This window comes from Pocillopora verrucosa, chromosome 12, assembly GCF_036669915.1.
Source record: "Pocillopora verrucosa isolate sample1 chromosome 12, ASM3666991v2, whole genome shotgun sequence".
NCBI lineage: Eukaryota > Metazoa > Cnidaria > Anthozoa > Scleractinia > Pocilloporidae > Pocillopora > Pocillopora verrucosa.
Window position 1 is genome coordinate 4042361 of NC_089323.1, and position 17848 is coordinate 4060208.

A 17848-nucleotide genomic window follows, 5' to 3' on the forward strand; every position below is an offset into this window, starting at 1 on the left:
AAGGCTGAAGCATATTCCAACCTGAAACAGTTCGTTTCGTTCAATTCTTACAAATGGTGCGCTTATAATCAGGAGCAGTTTAGTCCACAATAGTGCGTTGTTATTATATGCATGGCTCATTAAATCAATTTCAGGAACACGGAATGAGCAGAAGAAAGCCTTAGCATTTGGAGAGAAAAGAAACAGCAAGTTTGCATAGGCCCTGCCATACAGTATTTCGGAAGAAAGTCAAACAGATAGCACCTCTCGGCACCTGAGGATGAAAATTCAAGTATTCGAAGGTCTCCTTCTTTTTATAATTTGTGTTTGGGTATCCAGAGTCGATTCCCTATTAAAACTCTCGCTTTTGTACACTTTTGTGTCCAGCAATATAAATTCTGAGTCTGATATCTCAGCCACGAATAGCGATTGTATCGTGTTACAATCTACATCAAATGTACAGATTTAGGCTGTTTTCTCGTCATACGAACTCTGCAATGTTGTCTTTGCTTCTGTTCCACAGACAGAAAACGTGGTCAATATGCCTCTTCCAAAGTAGCGGTTTAGTTGTGCTCAGTGCGATACTACCCTTTTTTCTATTTTTGCCATGAATATATGGGCAAAAGTTACTTTGCCGTTAAAAAAGTATTGAATTCCCGGATAACATAAACAGCGACGTGCAAAATACGTCGGTTGAGTGTGGCCTTAAAACCCTGCAAGTTAATCTGAGTCTGCTCTCGAGCAGAAATGCTCCATCAGAGCTTGATTACCCCGATTTTCTTAGTATGAAGTGACTTGAAAACCAAGTAATCATAATGAAGATACAAATTATTCATATCTCTTCCGATAGCAGGCATGTCCGTTCCTCTTGCACTTATGGCTCTAGTTTTATTTAAACTAAGAGCTTGCACGCATCTTGACGCACGAGTGTCTCTGGGAGAAAAGATCTAACTCCATGGACAGCGAAAGACTTGTCTGATTGTCTGCTTCACTGCTTGTCTCACTTCGCTAATCTTCCAGCAGTAAATGAACGGGTTTAAGGTGGACTTTAAATACACTAAAAGAGTCGTTATTCCAGAAGTGATGAGTAAATGTAATGAATAAGACCTCCAGATGATCACAAGTGTTGACAGTGTTAAACTTGGTGCATAACAAACAACTAATGCTAACTGCACCCACAGTGCACTGCTCACTGCCTTCCTGTATCTTGCCATGTTCAGTGCAGTTGCTTGGCTAGGCTGTTGTTGAACATGATCTTGTACTCGAGCCTGATTACGACTGAGAGTGCGCAAAATCTTTGCGTACGAAGTGAAAGAGATCACTGAGAAGGACAAGATAACTATTTTATTATACAAAAGAGGTATTTGAGAATTATAAAATGATGAAGCAAGAATGGATGCTATCCAAAAGATAGCTGTAATGATATACATGCGTTTTGGCGTTACAATTTGTCTGTATCTCAGCCCCAACGACAGGGCGAGAAGTCTATCCACGCTTATGGCCGCCATTGTCAACATAGAAACTCCACATAATGTAAAGCGTGTTATAACGATTGCATCAGTTACGAATCGACAAAGATTCCACTTCTCGTGAACCAAGGACAACCAATAGGCAGCATAGAGAGGCTGGCTAACAAGACCAACCAACAGATCGGATGTTGCTAGACAACGATACAAGAGTTTGGACGATGAATGCAGGGAAGATTCCTTGTTTAGGGCAACGAGTATCAGGAAATTCCCAAGAAATGCTGTGATGGAGAGTATTATGTTAGCTGTTGAGAAAAAAGTTGCAATTTGTCCTACTTTTCCCACATAAGTGGGTGAGCACATTATTTCCTGATAAGTTATTGTGCGTGTTTCTTGTACTGTTGAATTTGTTTCCGCAATCATTCTGCAGCTAATGAAACAGTGTCCTTCCCTTCCGGCTATGGTTCTTCTTGAATTTCTGGCAACTGATATATTTAGAATTCACAGCAGCCACCCAACTATGAGACAGTTAAAACTCCTTTCCTTCAGTGATACTATCGACTTTCGCAATGCATTCTACTCGTTTCAAAGTGACTGAATGATTTGTCTTTCGAGACTGTACAATAACATTAAGTATAATCCTTTCTTGGGAGTGTCTTTTATCAATCAAACCATAACCAATGGTGTGCACCACAAAGGTGTCCATATGGTTAACAAATTTAATTGAAAAACGAATTTTAATAGGAACTGACAAACATTTTAAAGATGAAGACATATGTCTAACTATTATTTGATGATACGATGAGAAAATTATCTGTTTATACAAAACTAGAATTTGATTAGGGACGGTCAACTTTAATTGAAGCTAACTGACAAGAAGAACGCTTGTTTGTGGCTTAAACTTCTCCCCATATTCTGTAAAATCAGAAACGGTTTTTCAGAGAAAGTTCTTGGAGAAAACTCTAAGAAAACGGCAGCTAGGGAAGCAACTTTAAACAATCACAATTAGCTTTGGCATCTTTTCCTGCGTTTTTAAAGCCAGAGTGAATCTTACAGAATTTGCCTATTGCTGATGAGTCGAAATGCGTGCGGCAATTAATTCTGCTTTTCAATTTTTCTTTTTGCCGACGGGGATAGAATACTAATCAATGGTACTGTGTTTTTATTTGATGTTTAATTAGCATAAATAGGCAAACACCAAAGCCTCTAGAACACAATAGATGCTGAAGAATCGTGTTAGTTAAAACATTGCAAAAGTCTGGTATCGTCAGCTAAACGAGAGGCTACAGAAGCGAATCAATTGGAGTATTCAGAGAATATTTTTGTTTTCGGACTTACTCTATGAATCGCCAACCAGCTATGTACCTCCCCTTTGATGTAAATAGGTTATTTAGAAAATTTGAGGAAAAAGGGAAAGACCAACAATTTGCCCTCAGGTTGATATCATACTGGTGCTAATGAAAGCGGAAACCGAATTAGTTATTTCCCAGAAGAAATATCAGTTATGTGGGGACGGACTTGATTGTTTTTTTTTCGTGCAAAGCAAAAATTGGCTTTATCTCCTTAAATAAAACTCTAGCAAAATGTTCATGCCACAAGAAAAAGAGTCCCTAAATTAAATGAAAATGTCACAATCCCGAAAAAAAATTATACATTTGACAATTAATCTAAATAATTTTAACAATGCAACGTACTTTCTAAAGAATCTGTGGTGCTGCTAAGGCTGGAAACGTCAGCTTTAAAACTCTTTTAAGGTGGCTAATTTATGTTATCACCTCAGTTAATAATAATAAATCATCCTGATGTATGGTAACTGTTACTACAGTATTGTGCAAAAGTAAAGCAAGCATAGACAGCTTTTTCGGTCTCCCCGAGCAAAATTTGAGTAAATTTGCTAGGGAGCTAGTAAGACGCAGATATTTGATATTATTGGTATAATAACTACCAGAGTGTTACGAGATCAGTGAATGAATGAGAGAATTGTATACGAAGCATTGGTATGCCATGTGTTGCCTGCGGTCGCGAACAGTTCACGTCACGCTTCCTCGCGCGGAGTCTCGCCTAGAAATTGGGAATTTCTGTGTTGTTATATGAAAAGATTAGTCATAAGAAATGGCGCCCAGTTCAAGTTCCACTTGCCTGGATGTGTGTGCGCGGTCGTTTGTACTAAGACTCGAACACCTGGCTGTTCGGATCACACCAACAATCAAACATTCGTTGAAGTTTCAACAGGAAGGTGTGATAGAATAGTTACTTAAGTGGATGATACTGATTTCGAATTTTTCGGCAATGCATTACAACAATACATGGACTACACTTTGCTGTAATAAGTAGAGAGAATTTTCTCTCGAAATTTCACACCGAACTTTGACTGTATCTATTTGACTTTATCTTATTCCCAACAACAGAGCGGGAAGTCTGTCCACGCTTATGGCCATCAACGTGAACAAAGACACTGAACATAATGCATAGCTTGATATGTAGACTGTGTCCCTTGCGTATCAAAAAAGACTCCGGTGTTCGTGAACCAACGACATCCAATAGGTAATAGCGAGAGGCTGCCTAACAAGACCAACCAACAGATTAGTTGTTGCCAAACAACGATACAAGAGTTTGGAGGGTGGATGATGGGAATATTCCTTGTTTAGGGCAACAAGGATTGGAAAATTCCCAAGAAATGCTGTGATGGAGAGGAAAATGTTAACTGCTGAGAAAGAAATCGATTCTTGTTGTAACCCAACTAACAAGGATGGGGAACATGGCAATACTTCATATGTTTCCGTCTGTGTTCCTCCCTCTGTTTAATTTGTCGTCACAATCATCGTGCAGCTCTTAAAACGGTTTTTCTCTTTTCGCTACTGTTCAGTTTGGAACTGCTGGCAACACGGAATAATTTTTTTCACAGTAACTACCTGGCCAAGAACAAATAAATATTGTTTTTCTTTATATCATCGACACTTAAAACTTCCTCAATATATCCTACTCGTTTTAAATTGTTTGAACGAACTCTCCGTGGAGACTACTGCATAAAAATACATATACTTTTCTTGAAATTTAGAGAGTATGCAGGGTATGCCTTGTATCAATCAACCTCATATAAGGTGTCCATTTGGCTGATAAAAACTTTATGGATGAAGACATTTGTTAGTTTATGATTTTTTTTAATGTTTCTGTTAAAAGAACAAATAACAAGTGGCCCGGAACGGTATACCTAAATTGATTTTGAGGATATTTGTCGATCCGCAAAATGACATTCCCGCTAAAAAATCGCGTTTAATAAAACATTGCAAAAGTTTTTTTATCTTCAGCCAAATGAGAAACTACAAAAGGGAATCAATTGGAAGTATACAGAGCACGTTCTTTGTTTTCGGACTTACTCGAAACATCTATCGACTACTCGCCTACCAGCTGTTTACTTCCTCTTTGTAAAACTATAGAGAAGATGGAAAAAGGAAATAATAAAAATTCAAATGATTTGTTTCCTTCCTTCCTTCCTTTCTGTCCTTTCAGTAGAACATCCGCCTTCAGGCTAATGTTTTACTTATGAAATTTTCAGTCATGTAGAGGCGGACATGATTTTTTCCTCAATGCACAAATAAGACTCATAAATTCTTTAGGGCACACGAAAAACAGTCTTGTAAAGTAAATTGAAAACAGTCATAATACCGAACACATTTAACTGACAACTGAAAATCGATCCATGGCCGTAGATTTCAAGAAATTTGAGAAAATGTTTGAAGTTTCGTTTCGTTATCTAAAAATATCCGGCAGTTATTATTATAAGGAACCTTGCAAAATGTTACTTAACTAATCCATCAGACCCTTAGAAAGCCATTTCAATGTTTATTCATTATTCCATCCTCTTTAATTTCTCTCAGTCTCATTCGAGCGGCAGCTGGTTGCAATCTTTAATTCTTCCGTTGCATTGTCTTTGTTTTCGAAATTGAAAGTTACTCGAGCGTGAACGCTGAGAAGCCAAATTTGATCGATTTATGGTTACGAATTGCTAAAATGGATCGACCACTTTGATTTATTACAGTAAAATACTGGATAGCAAAAATGCCTATTTAAATGTCAAAATCTTGGAATATTCAAGACATTATAACTTTCTTTTTTTTGTAATGTGCATTTTTCTGTTTTTTGAGTCACTCAGAGAAAAATGGTATTGGGCTTTTGAATTATCCGCAATCAAGAACCATTCATTGCAGTCACATTTATTTGGAATGAAATTTAATTCGAAATTCAAATTTAATTTCGAAAGTCACGATCTTGCTTCTTTTGCAAACATATCAGTAACACGAGAAATTATCCTATAATTAAATTCCGTACTTCTCTTTTTACTGCAATATAACATGGTGTTTACCGACCATTCGTTTTGAATTTTCCTTTTAATATGTTCAATATGTGTCAATATTATCTTATTTTTCCTTTCCCTTAAAAGTTTCCTTCGGAAAAACCATCTATCATCAAAAGAAAGTCATCTCAGAAACCGCGACGGCCAATTTCCCACGTTTTCTAGACTACATAAACAATAGAACTCTTTTCTTTAGTCTCCTCGTTGTACTCTGTTAGCTACGACTGACCTCCCCTCAGTTCCGTACTGGAAACCATATGATTCCCTAAAGTCTTCCTCAGATTCTACAAGATTCTCCTCGTTCTTAGAATAAAGTTTAGAATTTAACGCATCTGTAAATGAAGAGGCATTTGTTCCCTCAAAGCATAAATGATCTCCAATTGCATGACTTAAACTTCCACCGCAATCTTTGCATATTACGTGGAAATACCTCTCAGATAAAAGTCGTAACCGTTAAAATCTTTGAACATATAAAATTATTCAAAATTATTCCGTGGACTTAGATTCCTAACAATTTCAAACAGTGTCTCATTGATGTCTCGTTATTGAAACATCTACAAGCTATTTGATCTTCCTTTCGCGTCCGACAAGGACGCGATGGAACTATAATAGGTCAAAAATATAAAGTCACTAAGCCATCAAACCGTCCATCCATTTTTCATCTTTATTAACTTTCCTAACTTCTACGATATCTCTTTTAAGGCTGAGATATATTTCTTTCTTAAAGAGTTCATTCGTTCAATTTTGATAACTTGTCCTCTTATAATCTGGAGCAGTTTAGTCCACCATAGCGTCTTGTTATTATATGGCAGAAGAGCAGAAGACAGCTTTAGGATTTGGCAAGAAACTGAGCAGCGAGCTTACAGATGCCCTGCCATACAGTATATCGGAGAAAAGTAAAACATATAGCACCTCTCGGCATCTGGATGATATTACTTTTGCTTTTCAATTTTTTTGTGTGCCAACGAGGTTAGAATATTTAATGGTACTATGTTTTGATTTGATACTTATTAGCATGAATTGAAAAACACCAAGGCATCTAGAACACAATAAGTGCTCAAAGTGGTGTTTGTTTCATTCCATCTTCTTTTTTTCTTTCCCTTCAAATTACGCCTGATTAATGCATCTAAGTCCATGGAAAGCAAAGTGCTTGTCGGATTGTCTGCTTTACTGCTTGTCTCACTTCTTTGATTTTCCAACAGTAAAGAAACGGGTTCAAAGTGGAGTTAAAATATATTAAAATATTTGCTATTGCATTTATAATTACTACATGAGAAGAATAAGTTTTTCTATGAGAGATCACAATCAACATTATAAATTTTGGTACATAACAAACAGCTAATGCTAACTGCACCCACAGTGCACTGTTTACTGCCTTCCTGTATCGCGCCATGTTCATTGCATTTGGTTGGCACGGCAGTTGTTGAACATGATCTTGTACATGAGCCTGATGATGTCTAAGAGTGCGAAATATTTTTGTGTACGAGGCGATTGAGACCACTGAGCATGACGGTATAACTATAATTCTACACCAAACGGCTATTCGAGTATGCGAAATGGAAAATGACCCAGCGGCGACGGATAAGATCCAAAAAGAAGCTGTAATGATACATGTGCGCTTTAAAGTTACTATTTGTCTGTATCTTATTCCCAACAACAGAGCGAGAAGTCTGTCCACGCTTATGGCCGTCAACGTCAACAAAGACACTCCAGATAATACAAAGCCCGATATGATGACTGCGTCCCTTGCGTATCGACAAAGACTCCAATGTTCGTGAACCAAGGACATCCAATGAGTAGCAGCGAGGGGCTGGGTAGCAAGACCAACCAACAAATCAGTTGTTGCCAGACTACGATACAAGAGTTTGGACGGTGGATGAAGGGACGATTCCTTGTTAAGGGCAACGAGGATTAAAAAATTCCCAAGAAATGCTGTGATGGAGAGGAAAATGTTAATTGCTGAGAAAGAAATCGATTGTTGTTGAAACCCAACTACTAAGGAGGGGGAACATAGCAATACTTTAAATCCTTCCATTCCACCCACTGTTGAGTTTGTCGTTGTAATCATTGCGCAGCTCTTAAAACGGTTTTTCTCCTTTCGCTGCTGTTTTTCGGATGTGCTGGCAACACGGGATAATACTTCTTCACAGTAACCACCTGGCAAAGAATTAGTGAAATATTATCATTCTTTGTGTCATCAACACTAAAAGCTTCTTTAATGCATCCTACTTGTTTTAAATTGGTTGAAAAAACTGTCTGTCGAGACTAATACATATACACCTGTCTTGAAATTTGGAGGGTATGCCTTGCATAAATCAACCCCATAAAAGGTGCCCCTCTGGCTGATAAATTTCATTCAAGAAAGCATAGTGAGTAAGAGCTGATAAAAATTGTAGGGATAAAGACATCTGTTAGTTTATTAATTACTTCTTTTAAAAAAACCTTTCTGTAGATAAAAAATAGGAATTGGTCAGAAACGGTAAACTAAATTGATTTTGATGATATTTGTCGATCCGCAAAATTACGTTCCCGCTGTAAAATAGCGTTCAATAAAACATTGAAAATTATGTTATCTTCAGCCAAATGAGAAACTACAAAAGCGAATCAATTGCAAGTATGCAGAGTACATTCTTTGTGGATTTACTTGAAACACGATCTACGAATCACCGACCAGCTGTGTATCTCCTCTCTGTAAAAATATAGAGAAGTTGGAATATTGAAAAAAAAAAAAAAAAAAAGGAAGAAGGAAATGATAAAAATTCAAACTATTTATTCATTATTAAATTATAACAGTCTTGAAATAAATTGTTATAGAACAGTTATAAAGGATTCAAAGTGGAGTTAAAATACATTAATATAATTGTAATTCCATCAATAACGACTTCATATGAAGAATAAGTTTTCCTATAAGTGATCACAACCAGCATTGTAAATTTTAGTACATAACAAAAAACTAATGCTAACTGCACCCACAGTGCACTGCTCACCGCCTTTCTATATCTCGCCATGTTCAGAGCAGTTGTTTGGCTCGGCTGTTGTTGAACATGATTTTGTATTTGAGCCTGATGATGTCTAAGAGTGCGAAATATCTTTGTGTACGAGGTGATTGAGATCACTGAGCATGACAGTAGAACTATAGTACTATAACAACGGGTTATTCGAGTATGTGAAATGGACAATGATCCCTGGACGACGGATAAAATCTAAAACGTCGCTGTAATGATACATGTGCGCTTTAAAGTTACTATTTGTCTGTATCTTATCCCCATTAACAGAGCGAGAAGTATGTCCACCTTATGGCCGTCAACGTTAACAAAGACACTGAGTATAATGCAAAGCTTGATACGTAAACCACGTCCCTTGCGTATCGACAAAGACCCCATTGTTGGTTTAAGAACATGCCATAAGTAGTAACGAGAGGCTGGCTAACAAGACCAACCAACAGATTAGTTGTTGCCAGACAGCGATACAAGAGTTTGAAAGGCGGACGAAAGGAAGTTTCCTTGTTAAGGGCAACAAGAATGATGGAGAGGAAAATGTTAATCAGTTGTTGAGAAAAAAAATTGAGATTTGTCTTTCTTTCCCCACATAAGTGGGTGAGTAAATGATTTCTCCATAATTAATCGTCTCTGTTTCGTATGTTGTTGAATTAGTTGCCGCAATCAATCAGGTGCAAAATATGACGTAACTACCGCTAACACAACCTCCACGCCACTTTCGTCGTTATTCGTCTCCAGATCTCTATCATTTCTCCCATTTTTTAACCCTTGTACCATTTTCTTGTCAAAACTGAAACACACTTCACTCAAAAAAAAAACAAAACAAAACAAAATATATATATATATATATTTCGTTTGATTATTAAAAAATCGTACGCTTGTAAATCAGAAGCAATGTTTAGACTACAGGAGAACGTTATCAATTCCTTTCTAGTGTCCATTTGGCAGCAAGATGAGAAACGTTTGTATTCATTCACATGATTTGGAAACATAGACAACATGATAAAGTCAAACGTACCGTTTGTGTAAAGTTGTTTATTTAGTGTTTAGTATTGACTTTTATTAATCTGTATTTTCAGAGTTTCGCAGCTAAGCAATTAAACGTACTAATCCTGTGATATTTCTGCCCACATTGAAAATTTTGTCAAGGGAAATTGAAAAGTCAAATTACATACTATATATGATTAGCTCGTGAAAAATATGAAAAGGTTAAGTCTCAGTCTCAGACGATGACTTACCCGACTTCCTCAGGATGAATCGACATGGAAGGCAAGTAATATTACTCATTCGATATCGTGTCTTTTTCTCATGCATCTACGACTGTGGTTTTTTTAAACCATGAGCTCCCACGCATTATGAAGCACGCGTAACTCCAGCTCAGGGAAATAAAAGTATAACTCCATGGAAAGCAAAATGCTTATCTGATTTGTCTGCTTTACTGCTTGTCTTACTGCTCTGGTCTTCCAGCAGTGAAGAAACGGGTTCAACGTGGAAGTTAAATACAGCACAACTGCCGTTATTCCGAAAATGACGACCATATGTGAAGAACTTTCTTTTACTATGAGTGATTTCAAGGAACATTATAAAACGTGGTATATAGCAAACAACTAATGCTACGTGTACCCACAGGGCAATAATCACTGCCTCGTTGTATCGCGCAATGTAAGTTCACTTGGTTGGCTCGGCTGATGTTGAAAATGATCTTTTATTTGGGCCTGATGAGGAGACTCTTACACTGATAAAATGCTTAAAACGCTTTTTTAAAAATAATTTCTTTTAACCGAGTTTTCGTCTTACTTGCTCAATCTTAAAATAACTTCACGGGACTCAGTAGTCCTACATGTTATCGAGGGTTCCTCAGCTGCTAGAAATCTGGACACTAGTAAGACGAAACATCTATTTTTATCTCAGGTTGTCAGCGGTATATATAAAAAGCGAGCACACGTGGATGTTCTTCAGTCATCGAAATCAAACACAATATGCCGGTCGACAAGATAATCCCCGAAACGGGTCAAAAATGGCCAGAAAATGTGGGTATTATCGCGATGGAAGTTTACTTTCCTTTTACATGTGTCAACCAGGAAAAATTGGAAGAGTTTGATGGTGTTAGTAAAGGGAAATATACGATCGGCTTGGGGCAACGAAACATGGGTTTCTGCGGAGACCGCGAAGACATCAACTCGATGTCGCTTACGGTTGTTCACAAACTGATGGAGAGAAACTCAATCGATCCAAATGATATCGGCCGGCTTGAAGTTGGAACAGAGACGTTGATTGACAAATCGAAATCTGTGAAAAGCTTTCTGATGCAGCTGTTTGAGGAGAGTGGTAACACAAACATTGAAGGGATCGATACGACAAACGCTTGTTATGGTGGTACACAAGCGCTCTTTAATTCAATTGCGTGGATAGAAAGCAGTGCGTGGGATGGTAAGTTTTAAATTTATTGAACACTGAAAATTAAAGGAAAGAATGTTGTTTGCTTGAGCTTTAGACTTTTATTAAGTACAAAGGTCGATCATTCCATTCCGAGTTGTCAGGTTTCAACTTGCAGTCCTTGCAGATTCAAAGTTCTCAAACTAAAGCCCAGAGCTTTTTTTTACAATGTCACATTATGGCTTCATTAGAAAGCGAAGAGACTGTCTCGCTTAGAAAATGTAACTAAACAAAGCAATTAAAATAATGAAAGCCTCGGGAAAGCCTTTTTTTATCGACACTAGTTGGGACGTAGATGAAACTTCTGAGTAAAACTTATGTTCGTACGATAAGTGCTGTCATAAGCACTTTCGAGTGTGCCATTGTGATTGAATTAATGACCCAACAAAGACTTCCGCTGATTATTTTAGCTTCATCTTTTGACCCAACATGCCCCGGCAAACACATACGGATATCGGGCGATGTTTTCTGAATATTATTCCCCAATGTTGAGCATGATAATTCAATTATTTTTCAGACTTCTCAGGTATAGTGTTGTCAAGTTTATGTAGACCATTCAGTGTTGCTAATCATGATTTCTTGGTTCATTCTAGTAGAAAATGAAATTAATATGTATTTCTTAGTACATTAATATCTATGTAAATATGTATGCTTATAATCAATCAGATATTTTTGCTGATGTGTAATTGCTTTTAAATATGTCATTTGGCTGAACAGTCAAGAAAAAGCCATGTGGCTTTTGCACTCACCCGGCTATGTTGCAAAAACTATAGGAAAACATATATATATATATATTTTTTATTAATTGCGAGTGTCTTGTTTTGATTTTAAAACTAAAGGAAGTTTTTATCATAGAATCTTTTTGTGGTCGTCCCTTTCCTGCCTGTCTACCATGTCTTATCTAGCTTGACACAAAAGTTTTGAGATTTTCAACACGTAGCGTTCATATGTCAAAATACTTATTGATGGAGTTTGATCCGGCCAGATGGTAAAGTACTTGGCTCTCAGTCATAATGCACAGACTTTTCAATCTTAAAGTCATGATTTTGAACCAAAAATGTTCTAGCCCAGCCTTTCCAATCATTCTCTAAGTCTCTACTGGTCATATTTTTCATGTCTTTTTCTTTTTGTAAAATTTCATGTAATAATCTACTCTTTTTTTAATGTAATGAAGTGGAGGAAATGATAAAAAAAAAATCAAAAACAAAACAAAACAAAAAAAAAACATTGTCTATGTGGCACAAAAAATATGCCTGTGTACTTATCTTTGGACAGTATCTGTTTCTTAAAGCGATAAGTTTTGGTTTCAAGAGTTTTGCTCTCAGGACAGATAAGCCCACATACAAATATTCTGTCATATTTCTTAACAAAATGGTGTCTATCATTTATTAACAGTGTACTTTTGAAATGTTCATCACTACTGTAAAGTTGCACACACATGTGGGGCTGAAGTAGGCCATGTAATTTTTTACTCTCCCACACAAGCCTGACTCCTTCTTTTGGTTTGATGAACAGGTCGACTAGCTATTGTTGTTGCCGCTGACATTGCTGTATATGCAGCTGGCAATGCACGTAGCACTGGTGGAGCAGGAGCAGTTGCTATGCTGGTTGGACCAAATGCTCCTGTGGTTATGGAACGAGGTAATATAACTTTTAATCTTTTAACTCCTGTGAGTGACCAAGGCAGAATTTCTCCTTACTATATCTGTACAGTATCATGTAAACAAGTGATGAGAATAAAGAAAAATATCAATTATGGGCTTACTAATTGATCCTATACTGAATTCTCCAAACTGACATAGTGAGAATCATTTGTCAGACAGTAAGGAGAATTACTAATGAGATCTTGGGAGTTAAAGGGCTAACCCTGACATTATTGTAGGTTACATAATTGAACACCACTTAATCCTTTGAGCCCCTAAGTGTGACCAAAGTCTAATTTCTCCTCACAAGATTACCCCCCAAATGACACATTTAGGTCACAAGAATAAAGGAAATGATCACCAGCTAAAGAAGCTCTTGATTGTTAAACAAATTCTCGTTGCCAGCCCATTAGGAAATGTGTAGAAAGCAGTAGGGAGAATAGGCATATTGATGTTAGAGTGTAAAAGGTTAGGGGGATGCAGTGTCAGTAGCTGTTAATTTGCAAGAAACAGTGGGATCTAGAGAAATCCACCAAATGGAGGAGAGGAAAGTTGGTGAGAGAGCATTTTCTGTGATCTACTAATGCAAAGACCCACAACAACATGGAATCTATTTGCTAGCTATATGATAGAAAAGGCAAAATGTTGTTTATGGTGACTCCATCTATATGTTTGTCATTAATGCATCGTAAGGAAGAACTGATCAAACTTCATGTGTTATTCAGCTTATCATTTGATGTCCAATATTGTAAGCTTTTGAATCAGCAGGTAGTTAATTCTAGAAATTTTTTACACTGAACATATTAAAAAGGATTTAGGGGTTTTATAAAGAATTGTTTTATCATACAGAAATAGAAAATTAAGGAAGACAAAGTGCTGCCCATTTTTCATGGGATTTATTGGAAGGGTCATGTGCCCTTGAGAATTGCATTGTACAGTGTGTACGTTAAGGATTAATTTCAAGTATTTTCTGCGTAGATATTCTGTTTATATCCATATTTTAGGAATGTGACTCTTTTAGATATTAGAAACATATTCTACTTTTTAATTCTTTTTTTTTTATTTCATTACATGACCAACTAGGTTATTAATTAATTTGTGAAGATGTCATTTGTGAAGGTCCCACTGAAAATCGCCTCGGCAAGTTGAGGTTGCTCATTAGATATATGACGATCATAATGATAGTCAATATTATTATTATTATTATTATTATTATTATCATTATTCTAATAAATTACTTATTTACCATTTCCTTCATTGCATTAGGATTGAGGTCAGTGCACATGCAGCATGCATATGATTTCTACAAGCCAAACATGTCCTCTGAGTATCCTGTTGTTGATGGCAAACTCTCAGTTCAATGCTACTTTAATGCACTGGACCAGTGTTATAAGAGATACAAAGAGAAAGGAAAGCAGCTCTGTCAAAAGGCATCATTTACACTGGATGATATCGATTATGCTGTGTTTCACACTCCTTTCTGTCGTATTGTTCAGAAATCACTGGCCCGGTTGATGCTTCAGGATTTTCTTTCTGACATTGGGTGTGAAAGTTCTGAGAGAGAAAAATATTCTGATTTAGCAAAATTTAGGTGAGTCGTATGTCACATGTTACTATCACACTCATGTAACCATAAACACCTGCCGCCAGTTGTATAGAGGGCGGATAACGCAATCCAAGTGATAAATCACCATCCAGCAGATAAGCAATAGCAAAACGTATAGCGTTATCCACCGGATAGAGATTTATCCAATGGATAGCGCTATCCGACCTTCGAACAACTGGGGCCAGAAGAATAGAGCAAATTTTTATCCGAGTGTCGAAAATAATCCGCGATTGCATTGGCTTTTGCTTTAATTCGCTCTTTGATTGGTCCAGGAAACTCGCGCCGTTTTCTCAATCAATCAGATGTAAAGCTGACACCAAGTGCGAGCTGGTGCCAGCGTTTTCCCGCGCTTTAGGCAGTTTGCGTGTTTTAACTCTGAGCTCTCATTGGGGCTCTTCAGGGTTAGCAGTTCATAACAACGATCATCTAGGGCTCATTTGTCTCTCATTCCCTTTCATGCAGAGATGTCAAATTGGAAGAAACGTTTCAAGACGAGGGTAAAGCCAAGGAAATCGAGAAAGCGTCAATGAAATGTAGTAAAGATGTTTACGACAAAAAGACAGCCCCATCTTTGTGTATTTCTCGTAACGTTGGAAATATGTACACACCTTCACTTTATGGTTGTTTAGCTTCCCTCCTGTTCAGGTAATGGCCAGCGTCGAGTCATGAAAACTAGGAAACATATTCAATATTGTGTTATGGTGATTTGACAAGAAACTAGATCGATATCTACATTCAAGAACATAAAAAGCGCTGCACAGGCCACTTGTCATGTGATCAAAAACGATCAGTGCAAGGCTACAAGCAACTCCTTGACGGCGATATCCGTCGCGCTAAAAAAAAAAATTAATGAAAAAAAAAGCGAAAAATGATGTTAGCGCGCCGCGCAGAACTTTGGCAGAGATAAGGACGTACTGCGCGGCGCGCTGACATATTTTTTTCCGATTATTTTAATTATTATTATTATTGTTATTATCGTGATTATTGTTATGTTATTATTATTATTTTATTTGCGCGACAGACTTCGCCAGGAAGGAGGAACTGCTTATATTCTAGATTAACTTGCTACGTTAACTTTTCCGTCTGTCTGTCAGTCTGCATGTCTGTCTCTGTAAGTGCGTGTGTTTCTTCGAAGAACTGTTTGGCTTTTTGTTGGTAAGTTATTCCGTCTAGCTGTTATTTTGTCTGTCTGTGCGTCTGCCTGCCTGCTTTTCTGTCTCTGTTCAGTCTCTGCTCATCTAGAACTCAAAGAAAATGACACCATAATAATTCTTGATAGAAGATCTGTAAGAGATTTAACACCTGATTCTGCCCGCTTTAACTTATAGTTTGTATGAAACATTTTTCTATTTTTGACATGTGACAGTTTGTGTGAATTTCTACTTTCCTGTTTATATTTACAGATTAAACAACGATCACTTTGTACCCGAGCAAATTCGTCTTGACAAAGTTCTCTTGTTATCTCCTTTTTTTTTCTTTTTTTTAGCGAATCGCTCGATGAATTGGCCGGCAAACGAGTGATGTTGTTTTCCTATGGCTCTGGACTCGCTTCAGCCATGTTTTCGTTTCGAATCTCAGACGATTTTGGACCCAGTTCTCCACTGAACACACTGGTGACGTCACTGAAGGATATCCCAGCACGCTTGGCGTCCCGGAAAGAAGTGGAACCCGCCGAGTTTCTGGAAACTCTCAAAATACGCGAACATACTCATAACAATAGCAGTTACACGCCGATCGGCTCTGAGGAAGATTTATTTCCAGGGACTTATTATTTGACGTATGTGGATGACAAGTTTCGACGAACCTACCAGCGAAAAAAAAGTTCCTCTAATGAGGGGAGCTGTATGGTTGTTTAAAGGGGATTTATGCTTTGGAGTCCAGATGATTTTAATCACTTTTAGTATCTATAAAATTGTGACACTTACGGTGTTTTGAGATTCCAAAGAGTAACCCTCTTTTTTTTCGACAGTTGTCTTCGAATTAGGGAAAACTTCGAGCGGCACCTTGAATCGTGCTCAGCAGCCCGGCCACTTTCTTGTGACGTAATCTAGTCTGCTGTAGACTCCCGAATTTGATTTATTATTATTATTATTAATATTATTATTATTATTACTTTGCAATAATTAGAAGAGTAACTATTTGTGAACCTAGCGCTGCGATTTACTAATTTTTTTTCCAATTTGCACGCCATAATCGAATTATAAGCACATCCAAAACAATTTTGGATCTTTACAGTCTCTGTTTGAAATCTCGGAACGCCGCAAGGATTTGATTCTATATACATATTTTAAAGTGGCGGAGTTAAAAATGATGGTTTGTGGAACACAATTCCATTAACCAGAGCAGATTTTAGGTATACGTGCTTCATGCAAGTAATTTTGAAAAGTTTGTTACATAATATGAAACCAGAGGATGTCTCGAAACTTATTTTTTTAGGTCCTCGTTGTTAACGCTCGTGCAAGTGAATGGGGAATGTTTCTCTCCTAAATTTTATTTATAACGCTGATCTCGATGATGTGTTTTTTATGTGAAATTGTTCGTCGAAATACAGCGTTATGATTTACCTTCTCCGTGTGGAGGTCACTGCAAGCAGTAATTGCTTTGAAATTAACAGTTTAAGTGTTATTTGGCGTTAATTAGCCTTTTTTTTCTTTCAGTTGATGTAATGAAAAGAGTGAATTGCCGCTAAAACGGTTACCAACGTCATAATCATAGGGGAAATACTTCATTAGACTTCTAACCGCGAAGTCACTAATTAAATTAGGGACAATTTATTCAAAAATGACAAACTCGAAGAGATATTTTGCTGAGTTGTTGCAATTTGTGAAGAGTGTAATTGTGGATGGCTCGAATCTTCTTACCCACTTGAAATTTAATGGTAACAGTTAAAGTAAACGTAGTAAAAAAGTGTAGTATAACTTTGAATAATCCCCCTTCCCGCTCAACAATGAAAATATGAAGTGAATGTCTTTTTTTTTCTTTTAAATTAAAAATGTTGATATTTTGAGTTAAATTTACCGGCCATTAATTAGTTAGCTGCGATCTGATTAATTAGAGAGGAATCTTACAATTAGTGCAAAGCCTATCTAAGTGACATTCCTTTTAGTTAATCGTACAGAATTAAAATTGAGTTGCAAATCATTTGGATTTCATTTTGGGACATAGTGAGGAAGTTTCTATCATAATTTTCACAATGAGCGAAAGAAACGACACCAATGTCGTCCGTACGACGAACACAGCGCCGACTTGTGATCATTTTTCACATTTCTATCACTTTAATTCCGAAACTTCACGAAGCGTTGCCAAGAAACAGACCGAACCACATGATCGCCAGGAGGAGTTACAGCAATTTACCGAGGATCAAA

The 17848-nt window shown here is 37.1% G+C and overlaps 3 protein-coding genes across 3 annotated transcripts; 1 reads left to right on the forward strand and 2 right to left on the reverse strand.

Moving 5' to 3' along the window:
• Nucleotides 1–926: 926 nt before the first annotated feature.
• Nucleotides 927–1868, reverse strand: LOC136277408 (high-affinity lysophosphatidic acid receptor-like). The gene has a single exon (XM_066159436.1). It carries the CDS (start codon nucleotides 1866–1868, stop codon nucleotides 927–929), a length of 942 nt encoding a protein of 313 aa, XP_066015533.1.
• A 5057-nt stretch (nucleotides 1869–6925) lies between these two features.
• Nucleotides 6926–7867, reverse strand: LOC131780746 (melanocortin receptor 5-like). Its single transcript, XM_059097348.2, has one exon. The coding sequence runs from the start codon at nucleotides 7865–7867 to the stop codon at nucleotides 6926–6928; it is 942 nt and encodes a 313-aa protein (XP_058953331.2).
• A 2903-nt stretch (nucleotides 7868–10770) lies between these two features.
• Nucleotides 10771–17624, forward strand: LOC131780751 (hydroxymethylglutaryl-CoA synthase 1). Its single transcript, XM_059097352.2, has 5 exons — nucleotides 10771–11228; nucleotides 12750–12875; nucleotides 14144–14468; nucleotides 14946–15128; nucleotides 15970–17624. The coding sequence occupies exons 1-5, from the start codon at nucleotides 10778–10780 to the stop codon at nucleotides 16337–16339; spliced, it is 1455 nt and encodes a 484-aa protein (XP_058953335.2). The 5' UTR covers nucleotides 10771–10777; the 3' UTR covers nucleotides 16340–17624.
• The last annotated feature ends 224 nt before the right edge of the window (nucleotides 17625–17848 follow it).

Bases quoted from the DNA above. Each gene is read 5' to 3' on its own strand.
- LOC136277408 (XM_066159436.1), bottom strand. From the start codon at position 1,868: ATGATTGCGGAAACAAATTCAACAGTACAAGAAACACGCACAATAACT.
- LOC131780751 (XM_059097352.2), top strand. From the start codon at position 10,778: ATGCCGGTCGACAAGATAATCCCCGAAACGGGTCAAAAATGGCCAGAA. The intron at 11,229-12,749 runs GTAAGTTTTAAA...TTTGATGAACAG, and splicing joins AGAAAGCAGTGCGTGGGATG to GTCGACTAGCTATTGTTGTT. The intron at 12,876-14,143 runs GTAATATAACTT...TCATTGCATTAG, and splicing joins TCCTGTGGTTATGGAACGAG to GATTGAGGTCAGTGCACATG.
- LOC131780746 (XM_059097348.2), bottom strand. From the start codon at position 7,867: ATGATTACAACGACAAACTCAACAGTGGGTGGAATGGAAGGATTTAAA.